This window comes from Peromyscus leucopus, chromosome 8b, assembly GCF_004664715.2.
Source record: "Peromyscus leucopus breed LL Stock chromosome 8b, UCI_PerLeu_2.1, whole genome shotgun sequence".
Taxonomy (NCBI): domain Eukaryota; kingdom Metazoa; phylum Chordata; class Mammalia; order Rodentia; family Cricetidae; genus Peromyscus; species Peromyscus leucopus.
In genome coordinates, this window is record NC_051086.1 from 61,966,590 (window position 1) to 61,993,922 (window position 27,333).

Genomic DNA, 27,333 nt, shown 5'->3' on the forward strand with positions numbered 1-27,333 from the left:
CTCTACATGCAATGAGCTATTGACGGTATATACTTTCATAGAACACAATCAGTGCCTTTAACTGATCTAACTGGATTAGAAAATGGAGAACCCATTGTATCAAACTATTCCCTGTAGAATGAATGTGAAGAGAAAGCTCCGAAAAGCTAAAGCTAACCTTAATCCCAATCACTTTTTACTGATATTTTTGTTTGTTTGTTTTTTCAAGACAGGATTTCTCTGTGTAGTTCTGAATGTCCTGGAACTCAACCTGTAGACCAGACTGGCCTGCCTCTTCCTCCCCAGACTGGGATTAAAGGCATTGGTCTTTACTGTCCAGGTTTTTTTTTTTTTTTTTTTTTTTTTTTTTTTTTTTAAATGATTTTAAATAATGGAAATATCAATCTGTTTCCAATTTATACTGGATAGCAACCAACATTAAGCCAGACTAGAAAAAAGAAATCTTGTAATATTAAATATTAAGTAGGCTCCACACTTGGGAGAGTTCTACAATTATTTTTTCTTTTAAAAGAATCTTCGCCGGGCGGTGGTGGCGCCCGCCTTTAATCCCAGCACTCGGGAGGCAGAGCCAGGCGGATCTCTGTGAGTTCGAGGCCAGCCTGGGCTACCAAGTGAGTCCCAGGAAAGGCGCAAAGCTACACAGAGAAACCCTGTCTCGAAAAAACAAAAAAAAACAAAAAAAAAAAAAAAGAATCTTCATCTTAAGCCAGGTATAGCAGTTAGGTGTGCATTCCCAGAACTGAGGCTGAGACAGGAAAACCTCCAAATCTGAGACCATATTGGGATACATAATGAAATTCTGCCTCAAAAAAAGTCTCTCTCATTGGTGATATATGATTAATAATAATAATAATAATAATAATAATAATAATAATAATAATTTGTAGACCAAACTGGCCTCAAACTCATACAGATCTCCCTGCCTGCCTCTGGCTCCCAGGTGCTAGGATGGAACCTGGTCTTTCATTTCTAGACTGATCAAGAATAAGAGTGTGCGTCTGTGTGTGTGTGTGTGTGTGTGTGTGTGTGCGCGTGTGCGTGCGCACGCGCGCATACATCACATCTTGTCTATAGAGGTCAGAGGACAACTCTGGGGAGTCAGTTCTCTCATTCCACTCTGGAGGCCTATGGATCAAACTGAAGTTGTCAGGCCTGACACTTTTTAAAGCACCTTTAAAACGTCTTCATCTTGATGTGATACATGCTGGAACAAATATGACAGTCAAGGGACTTTTCCAAAGGGCACAGTAAATTCTTGATTTGCATACTATAGTTTATTAAACCCTCCAGCCAGATTCTCTTATACATGAATGCCAGTTAAAACATGCTCTAATCCATTTCAAATATGAATTTTAAACTCCTGCCATTCCTAGTTGAAAGAAAATTCCAATCATAAATACGTAAGACTTAATGAATTCTCTTCCTTTACTTTCTCCCTCCTTTTTAAATCAAGTCCACAGAGAGGGAAATTTCAACCTAGATTTCATCTGAAATGAAAATGAAAGCATTAAATATATGGGCATAGGCTCTGGTGTGGATACTGTCGATTTCAAATAATGCTTTCTAAGAAAAACAGCAATGTGCCAATGTAAGCAAGCTATGTTCTCTTTTAATAAATGATCAGCCCTAAATCTCATCATCCCTGCAACAAAAAGTATGGTGCTTTTGCAAGCAGAGAAAAATCGGTGTGTGCGTCAATTATAACCACTGACCTTTTCTGAGGCATACCCGTGCTTCTCTACAGAAATCAATGGGATAAAAGGTCATCCTGTTCAATTATTTGAATGGCACTGCTTTCCCCGGCAAAGGCAAATTCCTTTCCCTTTTAAAGCAAACGAATTCATTGTATAGAATGTCAAAAATTAAAACTACCTCAATTTCAATTTAAAATTGACTTAAAAATCATGGGGGCTGGAGAGATGGCTCATTGGCTAAGAACACATAGAGCTCTTGTACTGAACACAAATACAGTTCCCAGCACCCACAACAGGTGGCTCACTACTGTCTGTAACTCCAGCTCCAAAGGGATGGGACACCTCTGACATCATGTAGACAGACAGACAAACAGACAGACAGAAGACAGAGAGACACACACCCTTAAAAATAAATAATAGCCGGGCGGTGGTGGCGCATGCCTTTAATCCCAGCACTCAGGAGGCAGAGCCAGGCAGATCTCTGTGAGTTCGAGGCCAGCCTGGGCTACCAAGTGAGTTCCAGGAAAGGCGCAAAGCTACACAGAGAAACCCTGTCTCAAAAAAACCGAAAAAAATAAAATAAAATAAAATAAAATAAATAATAAAAAATCTGACTAAAAATCAACTGTACCACCAGAAAAACAGCAAACAAGGTGGAAAGCTGTCACTCTAGTTTGTTATTTTCCAGAAAGCTGTCGACTGAGTCTCTGTCACTGAAACTGTAATTACATACATGTGGTGGTAATCTAATTGTACTGAAATGTGATTTTGATTGTATGTTAATAAATAAAGTTGCCCGGGGGTCAGAGCTATTAGAGCCATAGCAAGAGTGTGGCGGTGGTGGCACACGCCTTTAATCCCATAGATCTCTGTGTGTTCAGGGATACAGCCAGCATTGGAGACATATGCCTTTAAGACCTGGGGGGCTGTACATACAGACAGTGACGAGGCAGTCACGTGTTTGGGCTTACAACCAATGAGAAGGCAGAACAAAATACTATAAAAAGACGGACAGACAGGATATAGCTCTCTTTCGGGAAGCTGGGACACCGCAGGAGGAAGGGTGAGATTTCAGCTCTGAGCTCTGACCTCTCGGCTTTCTCTTTTACATTGTTTCTGTATTTCTTATTTAATAAGATTGTTGGTTACATCTATATCTGGCGCCCAACGTGACAAGAATCCATTAAAAACCCCACCCCCGGGCAACTTTATTTATTAACATACAATCAAAATCACATTTCAGTACAATTAGATTACCACCACATTTCCCCTTTTCTCTTTTAAAAAAAAAAAAAAAGAAAAGAAAAAGACAATTACTAGTTTTAAATACTTTACATTGGATTGGATTGTTTTATATTGTATACAAATTTGAAACTGATAGTTAGAAAATGCTATATGTATATTTCTAACTGTATTCATACCATTCATTTAACAATGTAATGCAAATTTCTGATCCTTGAATGTTATTATTACCAACTATTAGGATATAAAGAAATGAAAGTTAGTAGTTAGAAATTACAATAGAACTTGTAGTCAAATTAGATATGTTTTAAAAATTGAGCAGAGATGTTTTAGACAGGTCATCTTCAAACCCTTCAGAGATCTACAGAATATGGCATTTAAAATGTTTTAATAACTTAGAAAATTTTTCTTTTTTGAGACATGTCGGCTCCTGGCAGTACCAATCTACTTCAGAGAAAATACGGGCATTGAAGAAACTGCATATGGAGTCAACTTTCATTGTGGCAAAAGTTAGCCACTGGACAACAAAGAATCCTCGAATCAACAGGACAAAATGGACAGACAGGACACGAAACAAAGGACTACTGATTCTTGCCAAAACAAGTGTGGTTATGGCTTTATCAAAAGGCATCTTCTGAGGCCAGGACAATATGGCCCCATCCCTGAAGTGGCCTTCGCATCCGGAAAAGGTACGGTGCCCTTTTCTTCGAAGGCAGCTTAACAGGCAGAGGGCCGATGGCTTCTGTTGTGCAATGGAACAGCAGCTGAAAGCTCACACCTCTTGATAGTAGACTGGCATTTAATAGAGGGATGTGGAGAAGAAGGGGATGCTGAGATGAAGCCATATATACACAGCCAAGAATAATGGACAGCTGAATTCAAAAACTGTCAACAATTTCCAAAATTTAAAATCCTGAATCATGACAGGACACTAGTGGAATTCAGGTGTTTCTGGTACGTGGATTGCTCTCACCCAATGTGAGGTTGAACTGTTGACCTTGTGTACATCCTACTTCACAAATGAGTCTGTCAGATACACTAAGCCTATAGGCTGAAGATGATGCCCCAACACTGCGGAGAAACCTCAGGTGACTGCCCAGGCAGCTGGCTGTTTCTGTCAACTCACAAATTTTTTGGAAGTTGCTTGCATGCACTTCCTGTTTTTATTTTTGTTAGCTAATATTATTCCCTTCTTGGGTCTCTGAGGGAGTTGAAGATTAGTTAGTTATGGTTGAAGATTAGTTAGTTATAGTTGAAAATTAATTAGGATAGAAAGTGCTTTAGATACATCTTGGATTTACCAAAATAGGATAGATAATGGAATTATTTTCTCTGATTTGTCAAATACCTGTTTAGGTATTTATTACTTGTATATATTGTATATAGTTATTGTACTTTTGTATATAGTTTTTCTTTTGTTAGCTATAACCTTTTGCTTTTTTTTTCTTTTTATTAAAATAGAAAAGGGGAAATGTGGTGGTAATCTAATTGTACTGAAATGTGATTCTGATTGTATGTTAATAAATAAAGTTGCCCGGGGGTCAGAGCTATTAGAGCCATAGCAAGAGTGTGGCGGTGGTGGCACACGCCTTTAATCCCATAGATCTCTGTGTGTTCAGGGATACAGCCAGCATTGGAGACATATGCCTTTAAGACCTGGGGGGCTGTACATACAGACAGTGACGAGGCAGTCACGTGTTTGGGCTTACAACCAATGAGAAGGCAGAACAAAATACTATAAAAAGACGAACAGACAGGATATGGCTCTCTTTCGGGAAACTGGGTGGAAGGAGGAAGGGTGAGATTTCAGCTCTGAGCTCTGACCTCTCGGCTTTCTCTTTTACATTGTTTCTGTATTTCTTATTTAATAACATTGTTGGTTACATCTACACATACATAATAAGACAGGAGGGCTGGGCTGTGCCTGCCCAAGTGATAAAGTGCTTGCTGAGCTTGCACAAAGCCCTGGATTCAGTCTCTAGCACTGAATTTTATAAATTCTATAAATTGGATGTAGTAGTGCATACCTGTAATCTCATCATTTGGGAGGTGGAAGTAGAGGATCAGGATTTTGAGGCTAGCCTGGGATACAAAAGACCCTGTCTCAAAAACAAATAAAAAACAAAAGAAGAGCGTCCCAGAAAAAAGAGTGTTATTTCAAATCTCAGCCTTTACAAAGTGCATTGGGGAAGACAAGTCAGCTCTGTGTCTGTCATATGTGGATGGTAGAGCCTGATGATCCCCAACAGTGACCATCAAAAACACATACATTCATAAACCCCAGTTGGAGGCCAGCCTGGGTTATAGAGTAAGTTCCAGGACAACCTTGGCTGGTTGAGACCCTGATTCAAAAAAAAAAAAAAAAAAAAAACCTCAATCAAGTATTCAAAAGAAGCCACAAAGACTAGAATAGTTTTCTTAAAAAAAAGAAAGAAAGAAAGAAAAAGAAAGACTATAACAATTTTAAGAACTGTAGCTGGAGCTAGGCAGAATGTTTGTCTAGCTTACAAGAAGCCTTAGGTTTGATCCCAGCACTGCAGTGGGAGGACATGGCTGTATTGCAGCAGCTGAGAGGTGGGGGCCGCAGGACTAGAAATGCAAGGCCATCCTCAGCTACACAGCACACCTGAAAACAGCCTGAGCTACAGATATCTCAAAATAGAACCATCCAAAACATGTGTCTTTTTTTTTTAAAGTAAGCTTCTAGCTACATTGAGAACACTTTATTGCCCCACAGTTTTCATTTACAAAAAGTCAAATCTTCAATGATCTCTTAATATACTCAGAGTAAATATCAGTCCAAGAAGTTGCAAAATACATGGATTTCCCCCCCCCCCAACACCAATACAACAAGTGTGAGGAAGGCAAGCAGAGGGAATGGTTTAGTAACCTGGGACCCTATTTGGTTTTGGTCATCATATGCTTCCTCCCTCTTCTAACCGCAACTCCTTTATCTGCACATGCTATGCCCATCACCCGCCTCTCCAAACAATGCATCCAGTAACATCAGACTCTCAAGCTAAGCATACACCTCTCTTAACAGTAGTGTAAGTATCTCCACCCTAACAACAATCAAGTTTAGACAACTTCTACTCAAATGTATTTTCAATATATCTGGGTAGGAAGAATGGAAAGGCTGATTTGGCCTAAACTGGTTTTGAGTGCATGCTGAGAAAGGCAAACTGTGTATCTAATCTATGAGTCAAAACAGAGAACCACCCAAATAATACTTTTTAGTAACCATTCTCTCCTTATAGACACCATGAGAAGGGGCCATTGGCCCATGAGAACTCTCCTGTATGTAGCCTACTGTGGATCTTACCAGTGCAACCCTCTCTAATCTGTACTATCGCCGTGCTCCAAGTACAGTTATCTTGCCCTTTTTGCACATTTGTGCAAGCCCAGACCACAGCTAACAAATATAAACTCATTCTCCAAAAGCCATCAAGACCTCAAATTAGTCTGAGCAGACAACAGGTCTGAGAAATCTACTTCTGTGTCCAGATAATTTAGTTTAAAATGTCATTCTGCCCAAGAGAACTTGAGAACATTTACTCCAGACTAAATTATTATGAAACTGTATGCTAATCTCTAGCCAAACAAAGACTGAGCATTCATGAAAGCTTGCTTCTACCGCTCCAACTGGAACATCATACCACAAACATTAGCTACTTTATTTCTTCCTTTTTAATTAAAAATTTAAAAAACCCTGTCTCGAAAAAGCAAAAAAAAAAAAAAAAAAAAAAAAATTCATGTACATGAATGTTTTCTTGCCTGCATGTAAGTCTGTGTGCCACACATGTGCCTGGTGCCCAGGAAAGCCAGAAGAGGACACTGGATCCTTTCTGCAAGAGCAGACAGTGCTCTTACCCACTGAGCCATCTCTCCAGCCCTTGTTTCTTCATCTTAAAATGAAGATAGAAGTAAAGTATTTAGGACACATTAAATTTCTTTCTAAAGTTTGTATGCACAGAAATTAAAGCCACACACTTAACAGCTGTTTGGCTGAACGACTAAACAAGGCCCACCAGACACAGACAAAATGATCACTGATTGGGAATCCGGCTATTGCTTGGCTGTTCTGTTCTAGTCTTCTGGGCATTGTCTCTACTTCCGTGGTAAAGGGCCATGCTTGGTGACACTATGTAACTGAAAGCTTTTGCTTTAAATCATCAAGTGCTTTTCAAGTAATCCAGCTTGTAAAATTAAAATGGAAACAGTCAAAATCAGATCTCTTGTGTCCTCACTATACCTTGTTTCTGGAGACATTCTGCAGCTCAGGCTACCACTGAACCCCTGGTCCTCTGCCTCCCAGTACTGGAATTACAGGCATGTACTATCACCCCTAGTCTCTGTTTTTAAATTATCACAGTACTTTCAAACCTGTATCATAACCATTATCTATATGGCTGGATTTTACACTAGATTATAAAATCTGTAGGGCAGAGACTCCTTTACTTTATCATTTAAAAATGTTTATTTTGTACCTATTATGTCAGGCATTGTTTCAAGTGACAGGAACACAGTGCTGAAAAAAGACAAATTCCTGCAAATAAGATTAGTAATACTTATGCTCATGGAACATATCAACAAGAAATTTTTTTTTTTCCCTTGCTTTTTCGAGACAGGTTTTCTTCATGAAACAGCCCTGGCTGTCCTCCTGGAACTCGCTCTGTAGATCAGGCTGCCCTCAAACTCAGGGATCCACCTGCCTCTGCCTCCCAAGTGCTGGGATTAAAGGCATGTAGCACCACCACTGCCCAGCTAACAAGAAATTCTTAATGTGTCTCTTTAAAAGTCTCAGGGCGGGTTTCTGGTCCGTGCCACACAGTTGTTGTGTAAGACTGTGATTACCCATGCACTTCATTTGCTGGTTCTTTTCTGCACTGGCTCCTAGACTTTCCAAAGGCTACAAGGTTTTAATGGGCTGGAACCACTATCACTAGACACTCCTGTAATACCAAGTCTACTGTCCAAAATCTGGTCATGGTGTCACACACCTGTAATCAGAAGGCTGAGGCACCAGGATTTGGAATTCAAGCTCAGCCTAAGCACAGTGAAATTCTGTCTCAAATAAACAGACACAACTAAGCAAAAGAAAACCATGCAAATCTATCATCCAAAGGAGGACACTTCTGAGAGTGGAATAACTAACATTAATAACTAGGCCAGGAGATGAAGGTAAAAATCCAAGACTAGTTACAAAAGAGGATGTATGGTCACTCCATTAGACCTCTCATTTCCACCAAGTGCTTCTTAGCACAGAAGACTTGCATCATATGTACTTTTTACCACAAAACACTAAGAATCTCAAGCTAAAAATACGCATTTTCCAAAAAAAAAAGTAGTATTTATTTCTAATCTAGTAATCATCTGGTACTATGTAAGAGGCCTGTTTATGTGTACTGAGGCCTGTTTGTGTGTACTGCACAGAGTGCAGAATGCATAGAGTGCAGAATCTTGACTGAAGAAAATAGTTTCTCAGTCAAACAATTAGAACTGTTTCTCTGAGTTTAACTTCAATAGCCAAATGTAATTAAGTTGCAAACAGTTTTCATACAGTTTTCTAACAGAAACTCAGAGTACAAAATGAAAAATGTAATCCATTCAAAGCTAATTCACTAATTTAGAAAAATATACACAATCTTTAAGAAAGTCAAATAAGCCGGGGAGTGGTGGCGCATGCCTTTAATCCCAAGCACTCGGGAGGCAGAGCCAGGTGGATCTTTGAGTTCGAGGCCAGCCTGATCTACAGAACGAGATCCAGAAAAGGCACAAAGCTACACAGAGAAACCCTGTCTCAAAAAACCATTAAAAAAAAAAAAAGAGGCTCACCAATTTGAGGCCAGCATGGGCTACATAGTAAGAACCCATCTTAAGGAAGTAATCAAATTAAAAAAAAAAAAAAACAAAAAAAAAAAACCCACATCTTTAGGGGTTTGGGGATTTAGCTCAGTGATAGAGCAAGGCCCTGGGTTCAGTCCTCAGCTAGGGGGGTGGGGGCACTGGCCGGGCAGTGGTGGTGCATCCTTTAATTCCAGCATTCGGGAGGCGGAGGGAGGTAGAGCTCTGTGAGTCTGAGGTGAGCCTGGTCTATAGAATGAGTTCCAGGACAGGTTCCAAAGGTACACAGAGAAACCCTGTTCAAAAAAACCAACAAGACGAAACAACAACATCAAATCTGAGGCTGGCAAGACAGTCCTTGGTAAAGGCACTTGATGCCAAGCCTGACAACCTGAGTTTGACCCCTGGGACCCACATGGTAGGAGAGAACTGATGCCTGCCTGCAAGTTGTTTTCTAACCTCCACATGTGCGTTATAGCATGCATGTACTCATACTCACTCTCACACAATAAAAAAAAAAAAAAAAACTGTAAAATAAAGTAACACTGGAAGGTATACCAGGTCTTGGTGGGACTTCCTATTCGTTCTGCACTTGACTTTGGCCAAATCTGCTACCTTCTACAGGCAGGTATGGAAATAATTATAATCTATATACTGGCCAATTTTAGTTGCTGGATAATCTCAGAATCATACTATTTAAAAATATAAGCAGCCGGGTGGTGGTGGCGCACGCCTTTAACCTCAGCACTTGGGAGGCAGAGGCAGGAGGATCTCTGTGAGTTTGAGGCCAGCCTGGACTACAGAGGGAGTTCCAGGAAAAGGTGCAAAAGCTACACAGAGAAACCTTGTCTTGAAAAACAAAAACAAAAACAAAAAACCCAAAACAAAACAACAACAAAAAGTCCAATATATATATGTGTGTGTGTGTGTATATGCATATATATATATATATATATATATATATATATATATATATATAAGCAAATTTCCTATAAGACATCAATATAATCATGTTTATTAGTTTCAGTTTCTCTGGGGAAACAGATAATTAACTGTACAAAGCTATATACTGATCCTGCACACCTAATTACATCAAAATGCTCAGAAAACTCAGATTTTCTAGAACAATATTAACTATTCAACTAGGGCTTTGAGGGGAAATAGTGGGAGATTTGAGACAGGGTCTCATATAACGAAGGCTGGCTTTAAACTCCTGATCCTCTACCTTACCCCTCCCAACTGCTAGGATTATAGGAATTTGCTACCAGGGCCAGCTTTCAATTAAATTCAAATCATCTTTTAGTTTTAAAGGTTTATTTTTATATTTTTAATTACGTGTCTGTATGTGTGTCTGAGTTTAAACAGGTGCCTCTGGAGGCCAGAGGGGTCGAATCTCTCTGGAGACACAGGCAGTTGTGGGTCACTCAATATACATACTGGGTTCTTAACTCAGGCCCTCTGAAAGACCAGTAAGTGCTTTTAACTGCTGAGCCATCTCTCCAGCTCCCTACCTTCTGGTTTACAAATGCTTGTATATTAAAACTGAATTACGTAACATAGCATCACAATTTTTCTTATCTTAGAAACAGTCTAACTATATAGTAAATGTATGTACAATGGAAGATTACTTCTTTCCCCTTACAACTTAGGCAATACGTATGTGAGCATATACAGAGGTGAGGGCAATGCAGGAGGGAGAGAAGAAACAAGACAGAGAGACTGATTGACTCTAAGTATGGATCTCTTCAATTAAATATCCAACAAACAAACAAATTCATTATGTATAACAAATATATTTAGAACTTGTCGAAAAAAAGTCTCAAGTAGGCTTCAAAAACAGTTCCTAACAGCACTATGCCATGACCATATACAATGTGCTCCTTCAGTATCTTCATGAGCTTGTTTCTAGGCCCCTCATCAGATACCAAAACCCCTCAAATACACAGATCCTCCCATGCATGGGATACTGAAACCAGGTCCTTGTGCATGCTAGACAAATGTTTTAAGCATTGGTCTATATTGCCAGCTCCTCTCATTACCTTAAGACATTTCTAGATGACTTATACCTAATATAACATATACATTGTGTAAATAGTTGTTACATTATTAAGAAAAAATGATAAGGAATTTGTGCACACTCATTACAGATGAATTTTTTTTACATGAATATTTCCATCTAAGAATAGTTGAATTTTAGTTATGGAACACACAAACAGAAGAGGGCCAACTGTATTTAAAAGCCAAAATATTATTCACTCTAAAATCCACAAAGACATAGCAACCCTTTGAAAGAGAAAAACAACCCGCTATCTATAATAGTATGTTGCATATTTCTGAGATACCATAGAGGGGGCTCTGACACAAGCAAATAATATAACCAATTCCTATGGTAACATGAGACCCTATTAATCTGTGTTTTAGGTAATAAGTTTTCTTGTTACCTAACTGAAGAGAGTCTAGAGACTTTTTTTTTTTTGCTTTGGCACTAACAAATTCATCTGCAGTACAGAAAAACAAAAGCAGACCACTCATTTTAGGATACTGAAAGAATGAGCAAAGGCAGAGTACACATGGAACCAAGGCATTTCCTTCCCTTTCATCCGTCAGCTATCCACTGCTGTCCAAGCTAACTACGCCTTCCTGAACAATCTTTACAACTGTATGCCAGTCACAGGTACAATCCTTCTCATAGTGAAAGCACCCAGTTTTCACAAGTAACACTTCACAGAGATTAATTAGCTTTTTTTTCTTTTCATGATTCTACATATAAGCAAAAGTTAGAAGATAGGAAACATAAAAATATTGAGGTTTAGAGTTGAAAGAATTTACCATTACTTTAAGAGCAATATGTCAATTTTATTTTTTATTTTATTTTATTTTTTTTTTGGTTTTTCGAGACAGGGTTTCTCTGTGTAGCTTTGCGCCTTTCCTGGAGCTCACTTCGTAGCCCAGGCTCCTCGAACTCACAGAGATCCGCCTGCCTCTGCCTCCCGAGTGCTGGGATTAAAGGCGTGCGCCACCAACGCCCGGCTTATGTCAATTTTAAAAGGAAGTTACAAGGTGATATAAAGCCAAAAAAAAAAAAGTAAATGTTTAAGCAAACCATATACTAGAAGATTCCATGAGTATTTTATGACAAAGGTTTTATTTGAACACTCATGATGAATCATAAACATGTGCTAGCTAATTAATAAAAGGGACTGAAATTGACTACTAACACTACTAAGTCAGCTATACCACAAATGATTTTAAAATCTAACTATCCTAACTTTTCTTTTGAAAATTCATGAAATTATGATGAACCAAGGTTTTCTCAGGAACAATTAAATGATGGTCCATAATAAGTCCATAATAAGTGACAGAGAATACCTCCCTGGTAGAAATTCCATCTCATTACATTTACTTATTTATTTATTGTGTATCTATGAGTGTGTTTGTGAGGGGTGTGCATGTGTGGAGATCAGAAAACAACTTGTGGGGGTTGGCTTTCTCTTCCCACCATATGGGTACTAAGGATCAAATTTAGGTGGTCAGGTTGAAAGCACGTGCCCTTACTCTGCTAAGCCATCTTGATTTTCTTAAAGGACCAACAAACCTTAGAACACAAAATTAATCTGTGATATAAACAACTTGTGACTGAACTATAATGTAGGCAAAAATGGTTATCGTGAATTAGACAATGTTCAATGAAGTGAACTGAAATGTGTTTGGTATTTAGTGTGTTCATATTCATCATTTTTTTCTTTTAAATTAAAACATTTTTTCTCCACAGATAATTTATGGACAGCATAGACAAATTCAGTAATCCAGGTTTAGCCAAACCCTATATAGTCCAAAGTCTTCAGGCTGGGAAATTGCCTTTGAGCCACCAGAGCACTGCCTGATATTGGTATCACTGCATCCTTGGGGGGGTTGGCTATGGCACATTAAGTTTATGCTTACAATATGATTCCTGGTGAGCACCTGTTTTTGTATGTCCAGCGCTCTGTGTTATGTTGTATTCTTCTGCCCTCTAGCAGAGGAGGGAAAGACGGCTGGAGAGGAAGGTTGGGTACATGGGTGGCTCCATACTATGTAACCGACCCACAATATAGTCTCTGAACAGCAAGGGCTCAAAGGAGCTTCCCTGGTTTGTATGACTTGCCCTTGTTGTTATACATCATAGCTGGCACAACTAAACCGAGTCCTTACTGTTCTACTAAAAGAGCACAATTGGAACCCCACACCTGCCCAATGAGCCTTCTCCTTTGCTAATTTTAATCTGCAGTCTTTTGCTACAATAAACTGTAATCATGAGAACAACAGCTTTTCTGAGTCCTCTGAGTTCTTCCAGAAGTCCAACAATCTGTGGCTAGTCTTGGGAACCTCTGATACCAACTATAATATAGTAAAATATGTATCTAGAGGAACATTTTTGCTGATATAAATGTTTGGTTTCAACAACTTCATTTCCAAAGAATGTACTCAGACTGACACCATCAACTAAAAGGTTAAAGAAGGTAGCCAGGGCCAAGCCTTAGAGGGTACTTCTGCAGAATGAAGAAGTGCTGCTCACTCCCATGGCACCTTCCTTCTCTCCAAGCAATTTTCACGAAGCCTTTGAAATGCAGTAATTAATGCCTCTGCCTGAGTAGCAAACTGAAGTGAGAAAGTACTTTCCAATTCTTGTTCTTTCAGACACTTAGGTAATTTTTCTGCCTCTCCCCCTTTCTTCCTCCCTCCCCCTCTGTCTATCTGTCTGTCCAAGACCTGGTCTTAAGATGGCTTTGAATTCACGATGTGGTCCAGGCTGACCTTAAACTCAAGATCCTGTCTCAGTCTCCTGAGTGCTGGGATTATGGATGTGTGCTACCACATCGGGCCAGTTTTATACATGTGAGAATGATCTGGCTTGGCCCAAAAGTATATTAAGCACACAATCAACCAGGACCTGGATAAGAGACAAAAGTCAAAAGTCCTTTCTTTATAATGTGCACTGCTGAGGCACCTCAAGCGCACCAAGTTGTACTGATCCATTTCATAAATGATTCATGGGTTAAAATGTTGCCAAGGATGACAGCACTTAAGAGCTTGGCTTATCAGACCGGAACACCGCAGCCATGTGGCTCACTGCCACTGTGATCCTTTTATAAGGTTCCCCATTCCCAAGCCCACCGAGCTGCTCTCTTTCTCTCTGGGAACACTCCACTGTTCCCAGTTACAGCTGTTTAGGATGGGATGACCAGCTACTGTTACCAGTGTGAAGGAAAGATTTTCATTTGTTTCAGTGCTGAAACAGAAAAGTAACAAATAATTGGCTTTCATTTCATAACAGGCCTAAAGTATCCATAAAAACCCTTGTTCAAATAGACCATACAATCAGGACTTCACCCAACTCAGTGATGGGATTCTCAATCTCCATCTTTGATGTGACACTTCACTGGGTTACCTGCAAATGGAAACTGGTGGCACCCAGCCTACAACCGTAAGATGGCCTTGTCTATATCTCCCTTTTCTTCATGCAGTCTCAGAAGCTGTTACATGTATTACTTTACTGTTCATTATTACTCTGGATACCTAACCAACAATCTTTAGGCAGCATTAGGGGAAATGGGAGAGGTTCACATAGGCAGGAGTTGAGAACATGATACTTTCAAGCCAGACTGAATTAAACATCAATCCCAACACATATCTAGCTCTATGATATCCACCAAGTTTCTTACCTTTTGTGCCTCAATTTACTCATCTGTAAAATGAGAATAAATACAGTACTTCACACAGCAGTTTGTTATAGGAATTAAATAAATATGTGAGAAGAACTTAGTGTGTCTGGCATCTATACAGTACTAATAGCTACAGACCACCATCACCACCACTGCCATCCTCACCACCACCATCACCACCATCATCGCCACTGCCATTTTTTTTTTTTCATGGAACACAACATTTAACTTCACCACAGCCTAAGTGTTAAAAGCAAGCACAATATTATATCATCTTGACAGACAGCTGTTGGGTATGGCAAAGCCACTCATCCCATGGAGTTCCTGTACAACATGGCTGCATCTTTGGCTATCTGCAAAATGGGATAGTAATCATGTAGCTCACAAAACTACACAGAGAATAAATACGAGATTTGTCCATCTGTTATCACAGAGGACCTCTTGGTAACAATGAGCTCCACCACAGACTTAGGATTTCGAAATTACCTGGTTTTAACCACTTCTGCAAGGATGAGACAATATAATTCATGACATAAACCCCCAAAAGGTGGTAAAAGAGCATGTTAAACAATAACAATTGTCAATGTCCCCTTCTTTCACACTCCCTGGTTAGGATACATTTCTTCAAAATAGTCAATGTGTGGAGGTTGGAGTATGTCAAGGGCAGAGAGTACCTGAGAAAAGGGAAAAAACAAAACAAAACACAAAGTCAAATTTAGAGAATGAAAAAGAAAACAAAGTTTGACACAAATGCAAGTAAATGCTATTAACTAATGACTTAAGGCTTAGGAACAACTGACTACTGAAATGAACTATTTATTAGGAAAAAAGTATATACTCCTTAAGATAGCTCCACAACTGGCTACCTAAGAGATGATTCAAGCTAGGCTGAAATGGGTACATCCACACCACAAGCACTGTCAGAAAAGGGGTGGGAAGGAATGTCACAGTTGCTTTCAGAGCATGAAGACCATCTCTACCTTCCATTTCTCTGCTCCTCTGTTCAGCAAATGTTTACTACACACATTCTACCTGTCGGACTGTGGTAGGTTTCCAGTTTATACATATGAACAAAATATTTAGCACCCCCATTTTCATGACTAGAAGGGAAGGTATACATGAAACAACACTAGCACAATACAGAACCATGCCCTTTATTACTATGCAGGAAATATTAATAACGAGAGTGTCAGGGGAAAGCTTCCCAGAAGTAACACTATTCTAAGACTCGAACAGTCAATGAACAGGTAATGTGACAGTACAGAGGCCGCTTGTAGAAACAGCAGAAGTCCTCAGCTGTGAAACACAGTGGGACAGAGGCAAGTAGAGTGGGATAAAGTCCAAGAGGAAGGCAGAAAATACGTCACCCACAGTCTCCTTAAGCCACTTTAGACATGATGGACTTTATTCCAAGTACAAGGAAAGAAAATACTGGAGTGGGGAACCAGACATTAGGCATTTGAAATCCCAGCACTTTTTATAAAGCAGTGCGTTACCAACAGAAAATAGTACACAGACTTGCTCCCACAGCTTGCTGTGAGTCCTGGTTATAGCACCACACCTAATTGCTAAGGAGAAATACTGGCTCAGAGGACAAAGAAAAGATGAGCAAGAAATTGTGCTACAAGCACAAGCTTTCTGATTCCACACCCCGCCCCTCGCCCCACACCCGGCCTCACTGTGTAGTCCTGGATGGCTGGCAATTCACTATACAGAGATCTGCCTCACTCTGCTTCCTGAGTGCTGGGATTAAAGGTGTGTGCCAACACACCAGGTTTACCATAGCTTTAAAGAAATCTTTTCTCTTGTAGAGAATTTAAAAATTATAGCCGGGCGGTGGTGGCGCACGCCTTTAATCCCAGCACTCGGGAGGCAGAGGCAGGTGGATCTCTGTGAGTTCAAGGTCAGCCTGATCTACTGAGTGAGTTCCAGGAAAGGCGCAAAGCTACACAGAGAAACCCTGTCTCAAAAAAACAAAACAAAACAAAACAAAACAAAACAAAACAAAACAAATTATAAAGCAGACAAAAGAAGAAAACCCATGTGGTCAGTACCGAGTCTTAGTTACTGAGAAGTTCATTCCCACCTCATTTGGAGCTCCTCCGCCCCTTACATTTGAAGCATCAGCTAAGTATGTCTATAAAAAAAAAAAAATTGCAGGATCTAAAGTTTTGATTGTTCAATTTTTACTCAGTTATTTACTTATTACCATGCTGGGGATGGTATTTATTTAGAACATTTTTTTAGATCATTTTTACTGCATAATTAAAAAAAACATTTAAAAAAGCACTTATCATGTGTGTGACATGGGCCACGGTGTGTTTGTACAGGTCAGGGGACAACTTTCGGAAGTTGGTTCTCCTGAGCTTCTATCCTGTGGGTCCCAGGAAATGAACTCAGGCCATCAGTTTGGCAATAAGAACCTTCACCCACTCAGCCATCTTCATAACCCCACATGTTTTTTCAGTATTATCAAATATTTACTACTCAAATTTTCAATTTTTTTCTTTTTGGGTCGTCTCCCCCCTCCCCCCCAGACAGGGTTTCTCTATCTATGTAACAGCCTTGGACGTCCTGGAACTCGCTCTGTAGACCAGGACGGCCTCTAACTCACAGAGACCCACCTGACTCTGCCTCTACAAGACCCTCCGAAGATCTGACACCCTCACACAGACGTACATTCAGGCAAAAACACCAAAGCACATGAAATAAAAATAGTTTCAAAGAAGGAAAAACCTTTTAAGTGAACAAGGTTTCTTGCACAATTGAATTACAAAAGGAAAGAAAAGGGGTGGAAGAGAAATCTTTGTATTAAGATTAAAAAATGATAGAGGCATTAGTCAAACATAATTTATGTCATTGTTTGAGATTTTTAAGGTGTGTGTGTGTGTGTGTGTGTGTGTGTGTGTGTGTAAGACAGGATCTCACAGCTGGACATGGTAGTGTACACCTTTAATCTTAGTACCTAGGAGGTGGTGGATCTCTTGTGAGTTTGAGGACAGTCAGGGCTACATAGAGAGACGAGAGAGAGAGAGAGACGAGAGAGACGAGAGAGACGAGAGAGAGAGAGAGAGAGAGAGAGAGAGAGAGAGAGAGAGAGAGAGGAAGAGAAAGAGAAAGAGAAAGAGAAAGAGAAAGAGAAAAAGAAAAAGAAAAAGAAAAAGAAAAAGAAAAAGAAAAAGAAAAAGAAAAGACAAGGTCTCTTACCATAGTCCAAGCTGACCTGATACTTGGTATATAGCTCAAGCTGGCCACAAACACATGGCAGTCCTCCTCCCTCAGTCTCTCAAGGACAGGAATTACAGACATGAGCTTCCACGCTCAGATTTGGTGTGAATCTTTTTTAACACTGGATTTATACAATACACTTTTTATTTAAATAAGAAAGTTGGCCAGGAGGTGATGGCACAAGCTTTATACCAGCACTGGGAAGGCAGAGGCAGGTAGATCTCTGTGAGTTCAAGGCTAGCCTGGTCTACAGAGTAAGTTCCAGGACAGGCTCCAAAACTACACAGAGAAACCCAGTCTCCAAAAACAAAAACAAAAAAAAAATGGAAAAAAAATTGTTGCCAGGTAGGTGGTACAAGCCTTTAATCCCAGCATTTTGGAGGTAGAAGCGGGTGTATCTCTCTGAGTCTGAGACCAGCATGTTACAAGGAATTCAAGGCCAGCCAGGGCTGTACAGTGAAATCCTGTCTCAAAAAATTTGTTTTCAATTAAACTTTTCTTTAGGGCTAGAGAGATGGCTCAGAGGTTAAGAGCACTGGCTGTTCTTCCAGAGGTCCCGAGTTCAATTTCCAGCAACCACATGATGGCTTATACCCATCTACAATGAGATTTGGTGCCCTCTTCTGGCATGCAGGCATACATACCATAACACTGCATACATAATAAATAAATAAATTTTTTGTTTTGTTTTGTTTTTCGAGACAGGGTTTCTCTGTGTAGCTTTGCGCCTTTCCTGGGACTCACTTGGTAGCCCAGGCTGGCCTCGAACTCACAGAGATCCGCCTGGCTCAGCCTCCTGAGTGCTGGGATTAAAGGCGTGTACCACCACCACCACCACCACCACCACCACCACCACCACCACCACCACCACCTACCCGGCCATAAATAAATAAATCTTAAAAAAATAAAATAAATAAACCTTTCTCTAATGAAAGCCTTTCAGCCGGGCGGTGGTGGTACATTCTTTTAATCCCAGCACTCAGGAGGCAGAGGCAGATGAATCTCTGTGAGTTCCGAGGCCAGCCTGGTCTACAGAGTGAGTTCCAGGATAGCCAGGACTGTTACACAGAGAAACCCTGTCTGGGGGGGGGGGGAAGCAAAAAAAAAGGGAAAAAGAGAAAAAGCCTTTCATCAAGTTACAAGCCAGTTAAACAGAGAGGTTTTTAAATAGTCTGGTTGGTTCTATAAGGATTAACTCTATTTCCTTTTACATTAGAATGTTTATACTTAGAATTTTGATAAGCAGAAAACATTTTTCAGTTTCTTCAAAGAAAAATTTTATCATATAAAAACAATTACCTCACTTTTTTGTTTTAAAATCTTTAATTAGCCAGTGTAGCAAATTTGTATAACTTTACTACTTGTGGCACACACAAAAAAATTCACATGAATGTCTGAAGCTTGAAGAAGGTGATTAGAAATCAGCATGTTACTAGGTATCTTTTAGACTTTCAGCTCTGTACCTGAGCAAGATGCATTCTGTCTTGGGGGAAAACAGATGCGAAGAGTGACAGTGTCTATTAGGCAACGATATTTTACACTTCAAATCTATCTGTGCTAATTAGAGGTTATCTAGTGGGAAGTGACAACCCTATTTTAAGAAGACTGAGGCTTTCTTATTCCATATTTGATGCGGCTCCCTGTAGAAAAGCCACAAACACTGTCAGACATTTGCCCTATCTCATTTGGCAGCTGGCTGGTTTAAACTCGGCCTGCAAGTTTTTATGCCTGTTGTTTTGTTTTAATCTAAGTGTTTACTGGAAGCGCATTAGCACAGTGTTTCTAGCCAACAAAAGCAGTACTCAGACCAGCAGAAAGGGCCTAGGATCTCAAAAGCAGTGTGAATGAGCAAGTGAGATGGGATGCTAGAGTTCAAACACTGAGCTTCATGCGCACCTCTCCCATTTAAACAGCCAGGAGTTCTTCGACTCCACCATTATTTTGGGGTGATGGAAGAAAAATGAGTCTTTTGATGTAAACAGAAAGGAACTTGTAAAGATGCCTTGGAAGGAATCTAAGTAGCCCCACCACCTGCAAAAAGCAAAGTAGCCAGGTGTGGTGACGCTTGGGAAGAAACAGGCAGATCTCTGTGAGTTCAAGGCCCTGCCTGGTCTACCTGTTTCAGGCCAGCCAGTGGCTACATGAGACCCTGCATAAACAAACAAAACAAAAACCCCAAACCAAAAGAAACCCCAGCAGACTTCGATCTACTCTTTAAAAATGATGGTCATGGCCAGACATGCATATTCTTCAATTATCTGCAGAACTGCTGAAAAGCTGACTTTTAAGATTTTAATCTCCTAGTCATAGTGTGTACATGATGATCATGTAGCTCAGCTGTCTTAAGTCTAAGTCTAGAGACAAGAAATTGAACCGTTTAGCTCAGTGGTAGAGCGCTTGGCCAGCATGCACAAGCTCCTCCAAGGTGGTGGTGGAGGTGACAGAAATCTAAGTGTTCACTCACCAAATAAGAGTTTCTACTCTGCCAAGGATGCAAAGGTAAGAGAGTAAAACATAAACACACTGATTAAGTTACATGTCTGGCATTCTTAAGGTAGAGAGACTACACTATTGCTACAGTTTTTGTAACATAAAGAACACAAATTCTAAGAGCATAATCTGATGAATTTCATGCATATACAGCCATGTAAAAGTTACCCAGATGAAGAGATTAAGCATTTCAACATCTTAGAAAGTGTGCTGGGTGGTGGTGGCATACACCATTAATCCCAGCACTCAGGAGGCAGAGCCAAGGAGGATCTCTGTGAGTTCGAGGCCAGCCTGATCTACAGAGCGAGATCCAGGACTGGCACCAAAATTACACAGAGAAACCCTGTCTCGAAAAACAAACAAACAAAATAACAATGAAAAAAAGTGCCTTCCCTCCCTTTTAGTAACAAGCCTCACTTCTGTCACCATAATTCTTAAACCTTACACAAATTGAATCAAAATGAAGTACACTCTTCTGTGTGTCGCTTTTAAACTGTCTTTTGTTTGCTTGTTTTTTAAAATCACACTTTCTAAGCTGAGCATGGTGGCACACTTGGGAAGTAGAGGAATTAGAGGCAGATGGATCTGAGTTAAGCCTAGTGGGATGTACAGAATGAGTTCATGACAGCCAGGGCTACAAAGAGAGACCCTGTCTCAAAAAAACAAAAGCAAACTTTTCACTTTCATTTATTTATTTTGTGTGTATGTAGAGGGGGTGATTGTGTGTCGTGGCATGTGTGGGGGTAGAGGACAACTTGTGGGAATCAATCCTGTTCTACCATGTGGGTCCTAGGGGGCAAACTCAGGCTGTTTGACAGCAGGCATCTCTACTGGCTGAGACTTACTATTTGCTGGTCTACACACGGCTTCTTTTATACACATATGCCTGTAAGATTTATCCAAGTTGCTAAGTGGATTAGCAGTTCATTCATATTTGGAGCCAGACAGATTTTTTAACTCTGATCATGATTGTGGGAGATAAGTCTTTGGTTTCTTTGTAAAGTGGGATTAACAAGTTCTACTTTGCAATATTTTTATGAATTAAATGAATTAGTATAAATGAGCATCTAGCATATTTCCCTACATATAACTGTATGCATTAAACAGCTGGTTTTATCCCCTTCAAAAATGACAGTGTTTTAAAACTGTCTCTTTGTTTAAGACAGGCTGTGGCTGGTCTGGAACTCTGTATTAGACCAGGCTGGCCTTGAAATCAACAGAGATCCACCAGCCTCTGCCTCCTGAATATTTAGATTAAAGGTATGTGCCACCACGCCCAGCTTTTTGCATCCTCTCTATGACTTGTTACTGCACTTTCCCCACAGAACCAACTGTGGCTTAACTTCATCAACTATCAGCTGCCTCTTAAGATTGGCATTCTACGTAAGCCAAGTATGTTGTTCCTGAGATGCCCCTGGAGACAGATCTGAAGCAAAGGAGAAACTGGTTATGTATAAAACAGTGTTGTCACACCATCTTCAGGTCCTACTAGTACCTCCTGTCAAATATTCCTATGGATGTCACAAATATTCTGACAGAGCTTGGGAGCTCTAAGAAGTATGTGTGTATACTTGTCCATACCATGAAAAATTTTAGTTTCTACAACACTCAAAGACAATTATTTCTGCTTTTATCATGCTCATTTTGCAAATAAGAAAGCTTAAACCTTGCACAAACTAAAAACACATCATTAGAAAATATCAGAACTACAGTTCAAATCCAGCTGTGATCTCAAGCTGCCTCTTACAAATCCCATTAGAACTGGCTATGTGAGCCAGGCGGTACACACCTTTAATCCTAGCACTTGGAAGGCAGAGGCAGGCAGATCACTGTGAGTTTGAAGCCAGCCTAGTGTATAGTTCCAGGACAGCCAAAGCTATACAGAGAAACTCTGTCTTGAAAAAAACAAAACAAAACAACAACAAAAAACAAAAAGAAAAAAAGAAAAGAAAAAGAAAAAGAACTGGCTGTGTGTTTGAACAGGGTGATTTTCAGAATTCCATTTCTTTTCTTGTACTACTTACTCTGGTATTGCCTTAGGAACTTAATTACTTTATAGGAATGGGTTGCGGGCAAAGATAAACAGCAGCTTATGATGCCACCACCTTTTTAAAAGAAGTCAGATCTTCAGTAAGTGAACGTCTGAAGTCTCCTTTGAAAGAAGCGTTTCTTTATCACAGATACTTTCACTGGAAAGGAGCATTGTTCAGCAGGTCTGTGCTCTAATGCTGGGTGGTAACAGGGTAAATTCAAGAAATAAGGAACTAAGCAAGCATTAGACATCATTCTAACTTACATTTCCAAAATCTAGGGACCTTGATATATAAAGTCATAAACCAGCAACTTGAATGGTATTTTGAAACTTAAACATTACACCAGTGCTAGGTAGGCAGTTTGAATGGACTAAAGGAAGCATTTTCCCTAGTGCTGGGAATTGGATTCAGGGCCTTAAACATGTGGGGCAAGTGCTCTACCATGGGCTATAGATGTCTATCTAGTCCAGCAACACTTTTTGGGAAAATTAAAGAAAATGTGATTTTTGCTGTGGTGGCACATGCCTTTAATCCTGGCACTTGGGAGGTAGAGGCAGGCAGATCTCTATGAGTTCGAGGCCAGCTTGGTCTACATAATGAGTTCCAAAACAGCCAGGGCTACACAGAAAAACTTTGTCTTGGAAAAACAAAAAACAAAAAACAAAAAAAAAACAAACAAAAAACAAAAAAAAACAAAACACCCCAAAACCCTGTGGTTTTAGCTAGGTACAGTGGTTCACAGCTATAATTATAACTCTCAGAGGACGGGGCAGAAGGACTGTCATGAGTTTGAGGCCAGCCTATGCAATAGAGTAAGGCTCTGTCTTGAAAGAAAGGAAGGGAGATCGGGAAGGATTTCATGAAGGATAATCAATAAATCAAGACATGTCAAGCCAAGCAGCTTCCAGTGAGTCATATAATGAGTCTTATAATCTTAGTTTAACCAAATAAACCTTAGCACATTTCTTCCTTAAAAAGTGAGACTGGAACTTTGGCTGAAGTTACTAAGGCTTCTGTGTCATCAAGCATACAGACTCACAAGAAATCTTCTTTGATAGGTTTTAATCACAACAATCAAAATAGTTAAGTGCTATATGAATAATGAGGCATCTCTTTTTCACATGAAAACCAAATAGTTCAATGCTAACAAACTCTAAGAAAACCGTACATGAATCTGATGTCTAACTCAGGATTAGTTGAGGAGATGTGGTCTCTCAAAGTGCGGTGAGTCTCTGTCTGTGAGTGAGTCTTCATATCTCTAAACAGCCGGAAGCAAACTAACTATCTTACCTTCAGGACTATCCTGTCTTTAGAGCAGAAATTGTTTTTCCTACATCCTAACCTAAACATTAAAAGATAAAAACAAAACATTTAAAATCAAGGGCCAATGATTCCTGAACTTAAATTACTCTATAAATTCATGCTTTATTTTTGTGTTGAATATTGAAATTATTCCTCACTAAATACCAACATTTGTTTTGCTTCACTTAATATTAATTTGTCGGTTTATAACCCTAGAACCCACTTAAATTTGTTCATGGTTCAATCACAGAAAAGGTCTCATTTGTTTCAGTCTTGGCTATGGTTTCTTTGTAACCCATTTTCCCCACAAATACGTTCGTGTGTGTGTGTGTGTGTGTGTGTGTGTGTGTGTGTGTGTGTGTGTGTGTTGGGGGAGAGGGGGTTAAACTTATTTAGTAGCTTAAATTCTTTGAATCAAAAAGACAACCCAAGCCAGGTGTGGTAGCACATGCCTTTAATCCCAGCACTTGGGAGGCAGAGGCAGGTGGATCTCTGTGAGTTGGAGGCCAGACTGGTGTTTATAGTAGTTCCAGGACAGCCAGGGCTACATAGACCTAGTCTCAAAAAAAAAAAAAAAAAAAGAAAAAAGAAAAAAGAAGAAAAACAAATAGAGTATATACTGTAATTCCAAGCTAGCCTGAAAGTTAATGTGTGTGGTGTTTTCTAATTTGGGGTCAGGCCTTGTGTAAGTCATAACTGTGGAGTATAATTTTCAAACCTCCAAGTCAAATTTTGCAAAAATGGACTCCTAAGTGATTCTAACACACCGTGAAGCTGTAAAGTGCTGATCCCAATAGTGAAAATATAAGATTCCTAAGAGGCATAAAGAGAATCTATAAAAAGAAAGCGAAGCAATGAAAACATAACTTAGGATCTCTTGTGACCCTTTCAGCAAGATCGTGTGGAATGGGCCTGCAAATAGGTATTTCAGAGTACCACACTGTGCTTTCTGCTCTTCAGAGTTTGGCATAAAACTGCAGCTGAATTCTATACCCTCTAAACTCACTGTTGTTCTCAACTGAGTCACAGAAGCAGGTCTGGTAAATAGTTTCCCCCAAACACCAATTTCACTTACATTATCATGTTTAAAAAAACACAACATCTTCAATTCCCGGAAGACTCTTTTGCAAGAGACCAGATTCTGGAAGACGTTGGGCATCTTTTTGAGTGCTACTCTCTTTCCATCTCTTGGATCTGTTACTGACCTAAAGAAGCAATATTTGGGGGGAAAAGGGAGGGAAAAAGAGAAATCAATTCTAAACCTCATTCTCCAATGTTTCAGAGATCATGACAAATATTTTGTATCTTAAAAAACATTCGTTATCAAGTCCACATAATAACGCTAAAAGGCTTCAGTGCAAAAGGATACATACAAAGAGAATGTCTTCTAACCACCCAACTCATCTGTTGTGTTTTTAAAGGAAACCTTATCTGAAGCCAATATAGTGACACTGGTTTGTAATTCCAGAATTTAATATGAGGTTGAGGCAGGAGGATGGAGAGTTTGAGAAAGAACCTGTCTCAAAGAGCTCATATATTCTCTCTCCCTCTCCCTACTCCCTCTCATTTACATTTCTATGAAGACTCTACATCACTTCATCCATCTGAGGTAAGAATATTAGTGGTAAAGCTGTTCTGAAGACTGAGCAAAGCAACAGCACAGGATAGCATGATCAAATAAAATCTTACTGTATTCTATTTTCAGAACCATTTTCAAAATCAAAAGGATATTCAAATACAACTTCTCATACAGATGCACATCTGTAATTACTACAGTGATGTCCCTCCCCTCCTCAGAAGTCTGAGTGATAGCTTGGGGGTCCTGAATGGTGACCCTCTGTGCTTCCACACTCTTGTTGCATGAGTTGTCCTTATGGTTACAGCCTCTCTAACAGCTCAGCATCCCCTTCACCCCACAGCCTTCTAACCACCTGGAGAACCATGTCCCTGCACTGAATGTCTCATGTTTGAAACAGTTCATTCATTGGCTGTTTGGCAACTGATGTCTCAGAAAATGCTGCTTCTTTCTGTCCCTTGTCCACCCTGCTGGTCACTTTCAGTTCTTGCTCTCATCACCCTGTGCTTTAGGTACCTCTTCCTAGGCTCAGGTCATTTAAAACTGAGACCCATGTGTCATCAAGGGCCTTTATCCAAGTTACTAATTAAATCTTAGAACAGGATTGCAGATTTGCTCTCAGCAGCTAAATACAGTACCAGAAATCATTTATGGGACTGACAGCCAATCATAATCTTGGGTACGGTTATCTGATTAATTACTCATTCAATTAACTACAATCACTCAATTTCCTTATCCTGTTTGCACAAAAATCAGATGACCATCAAATTCTGCCTTCCTGAAAATGAAGCATCCCCATTATCTACCTGTCTGTCTAAAATTCACACTGAACTCCTTCATCTTAATGGCCCTATTCAGTGTTCATGAGTCTTAAGGGATGCATGCTCATATTTGTAAACAAGAACACTGATCTTAGTCCTACTGACTGAAAATTTGGAAAAACAAGCAGTCACATTTTAATTTACTTTTTTTAAAAATAGGGTCTCATGATGTAGGCTAGGCTGGCAGTGATCCTCCCACCTCAGCTCCCTAAGCCCAAGGATGCACACAAAACCTGCTCTTGTCTTTCAGTCCTGGAGCTCAAATCCAAGGCTCTGTGCATGCCAGGCAGGAGCTCTCCCTCTAAGCTACATCTCTAGTCTGGGTTTCCAACAGCTTGAAATGTAGCTAAATTAATCCAATGATTGCTATTATAGATTGTTGCACAGGAAATAAAAAGCAAAATCTATATCACCATTTAAAATCCTTATAAAGTCAGAGAGTAAAATAGGAGAAACCAAATGTAAGTTACAGTCAGACTATTAACTGAAAGCTATTTTTCCCTTTTCAACATAGTACTTCTATATCTAGTACAAGATTAAAGCGGTAATAAAATAAAAAGGAAGGAAAATTTTGGATCAAACTTGTATTTGAGTCTGTTCCGGTTCCTTTAGGTAGAACTTATGCCTTTCTACTGCTACCATTTTTTGAAGAATACAGGTCAGTCACTTCATAGATTGTCCCTCAATTTGTTTTCCTCCGGTGTTTTCCCATTAAGAGTCAGGTTATGCACTGCTGACAAGGAAGTGCCTTTGGAGGGCATCCTATTAGGAGGCGCATGGTGTCACTACTGCTACTAACGCTAGTCAATGCATTGAGATGTCTCCAGGTAAATCTAGTCCTCATCACACTTGTCAGCATCCAATGACGATTTTTACCTAAATCAACTGTTATCATGATGGTTGCTTTGATTATTTTAGTATCTTTAGCAACCCAGTCCAATAAATACCAGTTTAAAAGTGAATAGCAAGGGTTTCATAATGTTCTTCCTGGCCTGACCTATTCTACTGGTCACCCCGTTGTGGTAAGTAAAGCTATTCTCAGGTGAACCCACACTGTAAACACTTAGGCTCAAAGCTACTATGTGTCTCGTGTAACAGTTTTAAGGTAAAAATCACAAAGCAGCATTTACTCTTATTCATAAAAAATCCTGTCAAGCCTGTGGCTGGTAACAATGTAACTGATGAAAGTGAACGGCAGAGCAGGAATTCACACCATGTTGAGTTTGTTCATTTAACTTGAGGCAGCAGATACTTCACTTCTGTACAAACAGACGACCTTGGAAGAACAATGTAGGAATTCCTTTATTTGCTATATTATTCAAAGGCTTGCTGTACTTAGTTTTTCTGCATGGCAATGTCCTGGCTATTCCAGTTGAACCTGTTAATGAGTCTCCACAGCTA

The 27,333-nt window shown here is 39.7% G+C and overlaps 1 protein-coding gene across 1 annotated transcript in view; it reads right to left on the bottom strand.

Moving 5' to 3' along the window:
- Nlk (nemo like kinase) overlaps positions 1–27,333 on the bottom strand; it is a 134,303-nt gene that overhangs the window by 39,768 nt on the left and 67,202 nt on the right. Inside the window, exons 2-3 of the mRNA XM_028866898.2 lie at positions 24,611–24,740; positions 15,101–15,156 (exon numbers count right to left, since the gene is read on the bottom strand). Coding sequence (XP_028722731.1) covers positions 15,101–15,156; positions 24,611–24,740 — 186 coding nt within the window. The remainder of the gene's footprint in view (positions 1–15,100; positions 15,157–24,610; positions 24,741–27,333) is intronic.